Source organism: Leptopilina heterotoma, unplaced genomic scaffold (assembly GCF_015476425.1).
Source record: "Leptopilina heterotoma isolate Lh14 unplaced genomic scaffold, ASM1547642v1 Lhet_190, whole genome shotgun sequence".
In the NCBI taxonomy this organism is placed as follows: Eukaryota; Metazoa; Arthropoda; class Insecta; order Hymenoptera; family Figitidae; genus Leptopilina; species Leptopilina heterotoma.
The window spans coordinates 1,140,203-1,153,645 of NW_025110909.1; the positions used below are offsets into that span (position 1 = coordinate 1,140,203).

General features: G+C 29.3%; 1 protein-coding gene across 2 annotated transcripts in view; it reads left to right on the forward strand.

The window, feature by feature from the left end:
- Positions 1–10,610, forward strand: part of LOC122500698 (DNA topoisomerase 2) — a 29,225-nt gene extending 18,615 nt beyond the window's left edge. For both annotated transcript variants that reach the window (XM_043609754.1, XM_043609753.1), the window contains exons 13-21: positions 317–452; positions 534–833; positions 3,995–4,222; positions 4,392–4,580; positions 4,653–4,773; positions 4,860–5,000; positions 6,058–6,177; positions 9,220–9,338; positions 9,891–10,610. In XM_043609754.1, coding sequence (XP_043465689.1) covers positions 317–452; positions 534–833; positions 3,995–4,222; positions 4,392–4,580; positions 4,653–4,773; positions 4,860–5,000; positions 6,058–6,177; positions 9,220–9,338; positions 9,891–10,034 — 1,498 coding nt within the window. In that variant the 3' untranslated portion in view covers positions 10,035–10,610. The remainder of the gene's footprint in view (positions 1–316; positions 453–533; positions 834–3,994; positions 4,223–4,391; positions 4,581–4,652; positions 4,774–4,859; positions 5,001–6,057; positions 6,178–9,219; positions 9,339–9,890) is intronic.
- Positions 10,611–13,443: the final 2,833 nt, after the last annotated feature.

Here is a 13,443-nt window from a genome sequence, read left to right on the forward strand (position 1 = left end):
ATTTAAGAAAAGGGAGGGGGTAATGTTGGGTGAATCCAAGTAATTACGTTTAAATATGGTGATTAATTTATTGTCTTACTATTCACTCAATTCTGATCTGAAACACTCCGTTACAATTTATATAATTTACAATTATTACAATTCACTATCGAAGGCTATCTCGAATATTATAAAAATAGTAAAGAAGAGAAAACTAGAAAAAAATGTTGTTAAAAATGTAAATTTTTTGTAATTACTGTACGAGTTTCTTTGCAATTTATTGTCATAAGAAACTCAAATTTTACTTACAAATTTAAAATGTTTTTTCTTTCTTCAGAGATTACAAAGAATATAACTCCGATGACACTATTCTCTTTATTGTGACAATGAGCCGTGAGAAATTACAGGAATTTGAAAGAGACGGTCTTCATAAAGCATTTAAAATACAAAGTACTACGTCAATTACATCAATGGTGAGTTTACATAAAAATTTTCTATTTCAACCTTATTGAATTTTGTAAAATAATTCAGAATAAAAAAACGTATCCTTTTAGTGTGCCTTTGATGAAAATCAGTGTCTACAGAAGTATGATAATGCTCTTCAGTTCATACATAGTTTTTATAAAGTCAGAATGGACTTATACCACAAAAGAAAAGAGTACTTGGAAGGTGCTTTAAAAGCTGAAGCGACGAAAATCTCTAATCAATGTAGATTTATTCTTGAGAAATGCGATGGCAGTTTGGTTGTAGAAAACAAGAAGAAAAAGGACATGATTGCTGAACTTGTGCGCAAGAAGTACGATTCAGATCCTCTTATAGCATGGAAGATGTCTCAAAATCGAGAAGAAGTTCTGGTTAGTATAAATTTATCATCTTTCTATTTGCAATTATTTCTACTAACAAAGTCCATCTGTTGTGCTGCATTTCTTGTTCAATCATGTGAGTAAAAACATTATTGCACTTTACCTTTTTTTAAGAGGGTAGTCCACTTTTGGTCCTTGCTTTCGAGTTTCTTAATTTTACTTAGGCATTATATGGGTGATTCTCCTGAAAGGGACCCTTTTTTGGTCGAATTTCCAAAAAATCAAATTATTTTTTTTTGTTACTTTTTTTTCATAAATAAGTTTAGAAAATGTTTAAAGATAAACATATAAGTTGCGTAAAATTAATTTTCAGAAATAAGACCTCCAGGAACATTTTATTATCATGTGTTCTAGAGGTTAAGTATAATTAATTATAACTTTTAAATTAATTATTTTGTAAAAAAAAACTCGGTAGGAATATTTTTTTTTAAATAATAAATTGTTATGTTTTAATTTATTGCACTTTTTGCTTGTATATTTTATTTTTATTAAATTAATAATTTAATTTGAGGGTTAAATATTTCAAAACAATGATTAAAAAATTAAAAACAAAAGAAAACGCCTACTAAATGTAAAAAAAAGGCTTCGGAGATGAATTTTTTTTTTTTTTTTTTTTCTAATTTTAAAAATATTACAATTTTTTTAACAATATTTTTAGTTTTAATCATCAAATATTTTCACATAGATTACATATTATGTTTAAAACGTTAAACAATATGATGTTATTATATAGAAAACGAGGCTTTAGAGATGAATTTAATTTTTACTCTCATTGATAATACTATTTTAATTAATAATTTCAATAACTTCTTTTATCTTATTTTAAACATGTAAAAAAATAATCGTTAAATTCTGAACTTTAATTTGATATATATCATAAATATGTTGAAATTATTTAATTACGTTAAAATATAATTATAATATATACTTTCTTTTTAACCAAAATTCGATGACAAAATTAAATATGTTTTTTAAATAGGAAGAACTTTAAATATCAGCAATAGAAGATTATATAAAGATAGATAAATCTTCGTAGATTATAAATAAATTTTTCAAAAAATTTAAACTTGATAAAATATTAATGAAAAATTAATTAAAATAATGAATCTCATGTTGGAGACACGTGAAGTGGCCCCTTTCAGGAGAATCACCCATATGTTATTGTAATGTTGACATTTTCTTTAATCTTTTTCTAATCCTCAAAATATTGTGTTAGTACATATTTTGAATTTCTAAAACTAATATTTTGCTTGTTTTGCCTCACTTTGATTTTCTTAATTGTTTTTTCATTCATATATAAACTTTACTCCTGCAAAATTTTAAGAACTTTACATCTGGTTTTTCATTAAAGAATATTTCAAATGGATGTTTTTATTCAATAGTATTTTCTAATATTCTATTTTTTAAAAAAATCTACTGTCCATTAAATTTTATTTACCTTAGCTTCTGTAAGTTTCTAAAAATGAACATTTTTAATCGAGAGCGAGCGCAAAATACTTTTCCACCCGCTGACGTCACACAAGCGGTCCCAAGCGGAAATGTCTTACTTTGCGCCCGCTCTAAGTGCCCGAAATGACATACTTTCCGTGCAGATAGGACAATATATATATATATATATATTTTAAGTGTTGATTTTTCGGAAAGCAGAATGTGGATTACCCATTTTAATTTATAAGTAAGAGGGAATTAATGTTTCCTGGGATTTTTTTTCAGTGATATGAATTTCAAAAAATTGGACGGGTTCCGTACACCAATATTAAAATCATTTAGTACAAAAAAATAAATATTGAAGCATGGTATGTTTAATATTGTAAGCACTAAGTAGAGGAACCATTTTTAAAAAATTTAAAAAAAAAATTAAAATAAAATGTTTTTAAAAAAATTTTTTAAATACATTTTTTGTTATCAGCCTGTAAAAATACACACATAAAAAAAAGTAGAAGTTAAGGGGGAAATCGGTTTTTTAAAATATTTTAGTTTTTCCTCGGCAACGCGTTGGTTATTATTACATAGCAAGTTCTCTATATTTTTCCTGTAAAATTCGCGTAAAAATACACCAGTATGCCAAGTTTTAGCTCTCCATGTTAAATACACGGAGAAAAAGGAATAGTTGACATATCCAGATACATGGATATCACTGCCATATTATATTGAAAAATACGGGATATCCATAGTTAAGGTTGCTTCATCCATATTCTATGGCTGGCTGTATATTGTTGGAGCAGCAAAAGACCTATGGTTGGGTGATCCATAGTAATGGAAATGGGAAACAAAAAATTGGAATCACTCAATTAATTAAATTCAATGTCACTTGAGATATTTTATACACATTTTTGTTAATTAATACACACCACTTATTGAATAACCGCATATTAACGAAATAAATTATCAACCGATGGAGGGAGGACACGAACCCTAGACCTAACGCATACCAAACACTAACGCTATCCACTACACTATACACACAACTACAATATTTGAGCATATAATATTCCTTATATACTCTACACATATTTCATGAAAATGAATTTACATAAACACTAATAGACAATAACGATAATAAATAATGAACAATTATAACACTATTTATACACAATAAACTCACAACGCGATTATATAGACGTGACAGGAAACCGACGCGACGGACAAATTGAGACGACCATTTTTAAATGGATGCCATGATAATGAATTGCGCGCAACATGTATCGAAATTTTGAACTAACTATGGATCTCCCAACCAAAGTTTATATGGATGAGGCAGCCATATGTGAAAATCCATAGCATAAATTGTAAGCCCAACCATGCCTATGGATGTCACATCCATATTTGATTCAACAATATAATATGGCTCCCTCATCCATTGAATATGGAATGTGCTTCCATTCTGAAAGTTGTCTCTTCCATTGAATTGGATAACACACCAATATTCTGCTCAACAATATTTTTATGGATATCTCTTCCAGACCTTTTCTTTCCGTGTAGTTTAGAAGTTAAGGGGGGAAATCACCTCTCTAGGTCAAATAGTTTAGCCGCTGGGGGGGGGACACGAAATTTGGCTACGGACGCAAGAGTCTCACCAATAGGGTTCCGTCAATACACCTACGGTGTGCGGAACCCTAATAAACTATTTGATTTGATTAATTTTTCCACAGGAGGAAGTAGCCGGGGATGGCGAGGAAGAAATATCAGCGACAGCGATCCAGAAAGAAAACTTTGATTACCTGCTTGGTATGACATTGTGGAATTTGACAAAAGAAAAGAAAGACGACTTGCTCCGCCAGAAAGAAGATAAATTGACACAATTAAAAATGTTACAAGCACGTACTCCAGTATCTCTATGGAAAGAAGATTTGGATAATTTGTTGCAAGAATTGGATAAAGTAAAAATGCAGATTTATTACATAATACATAAATGTTTAATAATATTAGCACAATAACTTTATAAATAAGTAAATTCATACATAAAATAGTTTTTAAACAATTATAAATTATGTTTATTTATTTGTTATAAAAATATTTATAATGTTTATGAAACAATTTTTTTTATAGTTGGAGAACAAAGAAAGGGAAGAAACGAAGAAATACCAGAAATCTTTCAAAAAACCTCCACAAAAGTGGTACAATTCTGATGAAATGCGAAAAATTGTTCCAACTATTGACGGCGAACTAAAAAAGAAAATAGAAAAGGCTGATATTGTCTCGAAAGATAAAAAAGACGGAATAAAAAAACAACCTAGAGTAAGTATTTGATTCTTAAACGTGTAGTTTGTTTTTGAGAATTATTAACTTAATTTCTTGTTTTATTTTTAGGTGAAAAAAGAGAAAGAAGACAAAGATGAATTTGACGCTCTGGTTGAAAATAATGCTAAAAGTCTTGAAGATAGGCTGGGTAGCTCACCAGAGAAAATGGACAAAAAGGGCAAGAAAGGAGGTAATTGTCCTGTTGTATATTAGCTTCTTCATTATTATTCGTTAAAATTTTCAAGTAAAGTTGTTTAAACGTATTTTCGTTTTTAGGTGCTAGACAGACAACTCTTCCATTCAAACCAATTAAGAAAAATAAAAAGAAATATTCTACTAGTGATGAAAGCGAAGTAGATAATGATGTTGATGATATAGATTTCGAAAGTCTTTCGCCACCTCCTCCTCGAGCAAAACGTAAGCAATTGGCATAATTTAATGAAAATGCATTATTGAATATCTTAACAAATCTATCGGAACTGATATATAAAATGTTCTGACTAGTTTAAAGATTTTCTTTTTAAATTTTTAACTTCTATCTCTGACTTCATAAGTGATCTCTGTTATATTTGCATCGGGAGGGTAGACGTATGACTCACACAAAGGTTACTTAAAAAGCATTATAAAAATTTTAATCATTAATGTAGAATATTAAATTACTCAAAAATTTCAGATTTTCATATTTCAAAATGGCCGATTTATTCTGTTTTTTTGTTTTCGAGTTCGCTAATTATGAATCTGAAATCAAATATGCAAATTCAAAACAGCGAATCCAATAAGGCTGGCGATAAAATTAAAAATTAAACAAATTTACTTGAAAGTAGTCACTCGGGGGTTTAATATTTAATGCCTAATCTGAAGTCGTTTTTTCAGCAAAGAACCAAACGACAATTTTCAAGCAAATTTAATTTATTTTTGATTTTTTCGTCCTCTATATTAAATACGCCATTTTGTATTTATAAAAACTGACTTCAGATTCGTAATCAGCGACCTCGAAAACCCCCCGAGTGCCAATTTTTAAGAAAATCCGATTAACATGTACTCTTTTTGGCTACTATATTGTCAAATTTGATTGATTTTAAATTTTTCCGTCGTCATTTTGAATTTAAAAAATCTGACATCATATTCGTAATCAGCGACCTTGAAAACCCTGGAGAAACTTGTTTCATTCGAATTCAGTCAATTTTTTAGAATGCGGCCGCCATGTTAGATAGGCCATTTTGAATTTTAAAAATCTGACATATTTGTAATCAAAGATCCCGAAAACCCCCAAGTAAGAAGTTGTATGAAGATCTAACAAGTTCTTATGAAAAAATTCTATTTTCATCCCCTAAAATTTACATTTAAAAACTTGCTTTGTCATTATGAGATTCCAAGCCTTAATAAAAAGAAAATATACATTCCGATTGACTTGAATTTTATGTAAGAAGACAGCATTTGAAACGTTATGTAATGTTGAATTTTCTCATTACAGCAAGTTCCGAAGAGCTTTTCGATTCTTTAATCAGCAATTCATCTCCAAATGAGAAACCAACAAGGCCTTTCGTAATTTCTTCTGGAGAAGATTCACCTACAAAGCCCTCAGTTAAAAAAGGTAAAAGAAATTAACATTATTACTTTATTACTTTATTACTTGTTGTCGCCGTAAGAAACAACTAATAATATTATTTTTGGTGAATTGGTTACTCAACTGAGAGCCAACTCTACTTTATTTATTTAACAAGCAAAAGTACAAAAACTTGGTGATAACACAGCCACACAAAAAAAAAAAAAGTTCTGATCTGGGGGTCTCACTATGTAGACTTTATGTTTTTTGGGTCGCTGAATCCGAATCCGAGGTCCATTTATACTCATCAGATCAGGATTTTGACATAACCTCAAAAAACCAATATGGCGGACACATTTTTGAAAAGTTCATTGGATTCGCTTGAAATTCGTTACTCGGGGGTTTTTGGGGTCGCTGATTACGAATTTGAAGTCTGATTTCAAAAATTAAAAATGGCGGATCCACTATGGCGGACACGTTTTTGAAAAATTCATCGGATTCGCTTGAAATTCGTTACTCTGGGGTTTTTGGGGTCGCTGATTACGAATCTGATGTCGGTTTTTCAAAATTCAAAATGGCAGATCCAATATGGCTGACACAGACATATTGGATCCGCCATTTTGAATTTTTGAAATCTGACTTCAAATTCGTAATCAGCGACCCCAAAAACCCCAGAGTAACGAACACTGTAAAAAAATCTGCTGTAAATTTACTATGTCCGACGTTGGAAAGTTTGGTCACTATGTCCGACGTGGTATTTTTACACGCCGACTGTAATCTACATAACCTGCAAATATTTTTTGAAATAATATTTTCAGTCGTAACTTTTTGTATTTATGAAATATAGCCCAAAACTTTTTGTTATATTATTATTTACTTATAAATTAGCATATACTTTCTATAAATGTACATTATATACACTTTTTTAGAGTTATTTATAAAAACTTGAAAATTTTTTGAAAATCTTAAAGGAATAAGAAAATTACATTCGCCATGTAATTGTACAGATCGTGCGACGTAATATTACGTCAAAGTGTAGAAATACACGCAATGTAAAAATACCACGTCGGACATAGTGATCAAATTTTCCTACGTCGGACGTAGTAAATTTACACAAAACTATTAAATTACATAGTCGTATAATGTAAAATTATTAAAAATAGTAAAACTACTTTTGGAACGAAATAAATTTACTACGTACAACCTATAATTTTGATGTGTGAAATTACAAGTTTCGTGTTATTTTACACCAGATTTTTTTACAGTGAATTTCAAGCGAATCCGATGAATTTTTCAAAAACGTGTCCGCCATAGTGGATCCGCCATTTTTAATTTTTGAAATCAGACTTCAAATTCGTAATCAGCGACCCCAAAAACCCCCGAGTAACGAATTTCAAGCGAATCCAATGAACTTTTCAAAAATGTGTCCGCCATATTGGTTTTTTGAGGTTATGTCAAAATCCTGATCTGATGAGTATAAATGGACCTCGGATTCGGATTCAGCGACCCAAAAAACATAAAGTCTACATAGTGAGACCCCCAGATCAGAAGTTTTTTTTTTGTGTGGCTGTGTAATCAATCTATCTCTGCAATGGTGAAGCGTATGGTACTCGTGATCATTGAAAAACTTAAGGGGGGAAACCACATTAGACGTCTGAAAAAATCGATTTTTTCTTTTTTGCATAAATTGTTAGTTAAGGTGTTCAAAAATAGGCTGCAAAGTTTTAAGAGCAAAATTCGACGTCCTCGCTGTACTGGTGATGAACGGAGCGCGCTCCAGGTTACCATAGATTAGTAGAATAGGCGTAGCACTTTTGAGACTAAGGAGAGCAGAAAGGGACGAAAAGAGGAATTATTAGACTTACATGCTACTTATGAAGCAGATAAAGGGATATGTATAGTGCTGGAATAGCCGATTAAAGTGTAAGCACTTTAAAAAAATTTTTTTGTATAAATAACAATTTTTTGATACTTTTTTTCAAATGCGTTTTTCTCAAAACAGGATTTTTGAAATTGCCGTGTAGTGTAGCTCAAAAAGTTATTGACCGTTTTTAAAATGAAAAATTGGAAATTGTTCGTTATTAAATTTATTATTAAGTGAACCAAACTTTAAAAGAAAAAAAAATTTTTAGTACCTTTTTTTAAATAAAAAAGTTGCAAAAAAGTAGGCAAAAAATCGATTATTTTTTTCAAAGTAGTGTCATTTTTTCAATTTTCAATATTTTCACTTAAAAGTTGGTTCACTTAATAATAAAATATTTATAAAATGTGAATACACTGAGAGAAATGGATAGTCAGATTTTGATGTTAAAAAGATGATGTTACACGATACTATCATTATGCTACTGCCAACCATCACAGATGCTAAAAAAAATATAGTTATGCTACCCCGTACTACCAAGATGTTACTCCTGATGATATTGATGGTAACGGTGACTATCTAGATAGCTGTCTGTATACGTAGCATTAAAGATGGTCACCCTAACCACAATTATGTTACCCACTACTATAAATTTCTCTCCGTGTAAACTTGATTTTTTGCTTTCGGACAAAATTTGTGGGCTCAGGACTGCACGGCAGTTATTAACTCCGGCGGAGCAGCTCTATATGTAATAGCTCCCAATTTGAAAGATTTTTGATATAAACGCTTAAAAAAAATATGAGTTACAGTTGAATATATGTGAAACATGGTGGAAATGTTTTATTTCATTCAAAAAAATTCTTACCTTAAAAAAAAATTCGCGAAAAACGGCTAAAAAACAGCGTTCTAATGTGGTTTCCCCCCTTAAACTAAATGTACTGAAAGAAACTGTTGTTTAAGAGTAACGTTCATTAAATAAAACACGATATTGTTAGTCACTATTCACTTTATATTTTGTGTTATATGTTACACTGAAATCTCAAAACAGTTTCAGTTTTATTAATTCAAATTTTTTTACTAATCAAAATTTTAATTAATCTATGTTTCAACGAATTTTTATCTTAATTTGACAGAACATTTATTGAGGAAAATTTCATCGACTTCCAATTTACTTTTTCAAAAGTGTTTTTTGTATTAATTTTCTTGATCTCATTTTTCGAATGTTACAGCACCTAAAAAGAAATCTGAAAACGGCAGTGGGAAGGGACCGAAGAGACAACGACAGAAAAAGAAGGTCAAATCTTCTGGCTCCGAATCAGATGATATTTTTGAATTAAAAACAAGTCCTGTAAGTATAATTGAGATTTTCTTATATCAGAGTAAATAATAGTTAACTTCCAAAGACTTAAGTGCAACAAGAGTTATTGAAATTTTTTAATCGGCTGTCGAGTTATAAATGTTATCAGACATTTATAATCCTTTGAGGATGAAATTTTTTCTTAAAAATTCCCGATTTTTTATTTTAAAACAAGCTTTTCATAGAAAATTATTAATGTTTTTTAATTGGAGACCAGCATTTGGAAATTTACTAGATTAAATGAAAAGTATTATTTCAATATTCAGTTTTTAAAATCAAGAAAGTTATGCACGAGTTAACGGAAAAATTTTCATATTGCCTGAAAGCATCACTGGCCCTCAAAGGGTTAAACGTCTACGTTAACATACGCTTTCACATTTTCTCCGTCTTTCCTATCTCTTTACTTTATTTCGTCGTCAATTTTATTTAGGCGTAATTACTTCATAAAACTTTTTCACTATTTTAATAGTGAAATTTAATAAAAAGCAATTTTTTTAACTTTAAAAGCTTAAAAGTAATAATGAATAAAATGATTTGTTATAGGTCAAGAAACGTAAAAAGAAGTCTGAATCGGAAAATGAAAATATGTCAGACAGTTCTCCTCCACCACGCACAACAGCTAGACGTGCTAGGAAACCAGTTTCGTATGCTCTCAAATCTGATGATGAAATGAGTGATTCAGATTGAGGACGAAAAACTTGGTTGGAAATTTGTAATGAGTGCAAAGTCAATGTTTTAATTCATTCCATTTAAGAATTTGATACTTTAAATACAATTTACGTAAATTTGTCTAGGTAATACTTTTATTACTTTAAAAACATACCGGAACAGTATAACTTGTGACAAACATGAACATTTACATTAGTTCGTAAAGCGCTTGCAATTCAGATCTTTACTAATGTACAAACAAGTAATTATAATGTATGAAAAATGTTTAAATTAATCATTAGACCGTAGATATTAATAATTGTAAATGTAACTATAGTTTAATAATTAAATTTAACATTTTTATAACTCTTTTCAAGTAACCATTCTACATTGTTTTAATGCGTACTCTTGATTTAATTTGTGAAATTAAAAATGTTAAACTTACAGTTGATATAGAAAAGATCTCTTGTAAATTTGGTGATATATTTAAAAGGTTTTCGAAATTAGTTTGTTTTTATAGTAGATTTGAAGCAATACTGTATTACATAAATACGGTCAATTTTATTGGCTAGGAAATACTCGAAAATATAATTAATAAACGTGTTTGTACTGTAATAATGACTTATGATATATTGCATACCTTTCTCTATTCATTTAACCACGAAATAGAAGAAGAAAACCCCACTCAATTTTAGTCAGTAATAGAAATTAATAAGTGGAAACATATTAATGAAAGTTAAAGTTACATTATTGACAAATTTATTTTTTGGTCCGCACTGTCCGCTGGTCGTACTTTCGCGATAGCCCCCAAATTTCGAGACAGTGAACTGTCCCTCTGACCCTACTCTGACTACACGGAAAAAATTTATTCAGGAAACATTTCTGAATTAGTTCAAGAACGGTGGATATGAGAAAAAGTCGCTAAGATTTACGGATCAACTAGTTTAAAATATCATGTACACATTTCAAGAAAGAATAATTAAATTTCTGTGAAAATTCGTTATAATAATTCAAGAGAGATTCTAAAGTAATAGATTGAATTTTTCTAAAACTGTAACCAGTAGAAACTATAAGGTAAATCTAACAATCTCTTGTCATGTTCGGTGAAAATATACGAACCGTACGACAACAACACTTGTTGAGTTCGGGAAAATTTCGGGGTGCATTCAAGAAAAAAGTATTCAGAGATTTGAAGAGAAACACAGCATTTCATTCACATACACAAACCAACATACATTCAAACAAGATACACATATAAACACAAACTATACTATTATTTAAATATAACCTATACTATAGTAAACATAATATATATATGCATATGTTACGGTTAATGTGCGAAGTTGGTGAATGTGCACATTACCCGAATTGGGCGTTAGTTGGATGGTGAATGTGAGAATAGCATACGAATTTTGTGTTTCTACGCACTTTAGCCGGTGAATGTACACATTCATCAAATCGTTTTGGTCAAAGTGAAAAATTAGTATACCTCGAACAAATGGTAGGGTAGTGCAGGTATAGTCGGACAGTACCGGAGGTCGGACACTTTCATGTTTTTTGTCAAATAAATAATAATGCATTGTGATAATTACTTTAAAGTAATATACTGAACGAATGTATGAAGTATGTATTTTATGCAAATAGTGTTATTTTACAAAATAATTAAACAAGAAATATTTTATTCATTATTTTAAAAATCATGCTGTCAGAATGTAGATGCAACCATTTTCGAGTAGCGCAATGAGTAGCACAAAGTTTTGTTAATAATTAATCGTAAATATTAAAAATTATAGGATTTAAATATTATATTAGGGTCAAACTAATACTTAAATAATAAGTATTTTAAATACACTTTATTATTATTTAAATACTTTTTTGATTATCAACTGACAAATATAAAAAAATTTACCTTAAAAATGAACCATTCTTCATTTTATCGGGATTTTGAATGTTTGTAACTTCGTTGGAGAAAAACCGATTTATGCCAAATTTTTGGAGCACGTAGATTGAAGCAATATCTTCCTGCTACTAAAATTTCGCGATGGGTTTTGCACTAGTTTTCAAAAGAAATTGATTTAAAAAAATTGTTTATTTTGAAGGTTAATGACAAGTATTATAGCTGACTTGAAGTTGGTTTGTTTTAAACTGACTTTAAAAAAATCGTTTTATTTTAAATTTGACTTTTATTGCAAGTAGCAAACCAACTTCAAGTTAGTTATAATACTTGTCTGTAACCTTCAAAATAAACAATTTTTTTAAATCAATTTCTTTTGAAAACTAGTGCAAAACCCATCGCGAAATTTTAGTAGCAGGAAGATATTGCTTCAATCAACATGCTCAAAAAATTTGGCATAAATCGGGTTTTCTCCAACGAAGTTACAAACATTCAAAATCCCGATAAAATGAAGAATGGTTCATTTTTAAGGTAAATTTTTTTATATTTCTCAGTTGATAATCAAAAAAGTATTTAAATAATAATAAAGTGTATTTAAAATACTTATTATTTAAATAATTCTGATTTACGAAAATTAAATTACTTTGTCAAAAAAAATTATTAAATATGATCGATTTTTGACATTTCATACAGAAACTTAAATAACATATTTTACAGTTTATTATAAATTATTTGATACTTTTATCAAGTTCAAATCACAAATTAACTCTTTAAAAATAAATATCAATCGCTTTTTTTATATTTCTTAAAGAGATTACTCCTTTTTTAAATATTTTGTAATGCCTGTCAATGTAACCTTTTTTCATGTACTCTCAATTTATAATATCTTTTTTTATATGAAATGAAATTATTTTTTACAAATCATTGTGCATTTCGTAATCCCAAAACATATAAGAATATTTTCCCGAAATATTGAAATTTTTTATAAAGATCAAAAATACATTAGGCGAAATAAAATGGTTTGACCCAAAAATTAAGAGTGAATATTTCAGTTTAAATGAAGACTGAAGACCACATACAACCTCACAATTTATTGAAAATGAGGGTGAATTTAGCATTTCAAGTGAGTATGTAGTGACAATTTTTTTTTTATTTTGGATTTTTGAATAATGGAGATTTTTTCAGATCTTTAGCAAATCAATGGCTCGAGCATTACGGCATTATAAAAATGTTGATAAAAATTTAGAAAAAAAGTGAACCTACGGCTGAGTTCTGCGATCAAATTAATTGCATGTTTGATTCTTTAAATAGATTAAACGAAGGAATCACACGCGAAAGCAACGATTTTAAAGTTTGTATAAAAAATGGTTATTGTTATCATAATAATATTATAATTATTTTTTTCTAGGTATTAGAAGATTCAATTAATTGGTTAAATTAGTGGGAGAATAGATACCGTAGTGGACTAATACTTAAGGAAGAATTCCTGACAGATCAGACCGCAGAAGGTCTGAGAATGACACTACACTCTGCAAAAGATTTGAGTATTTATTT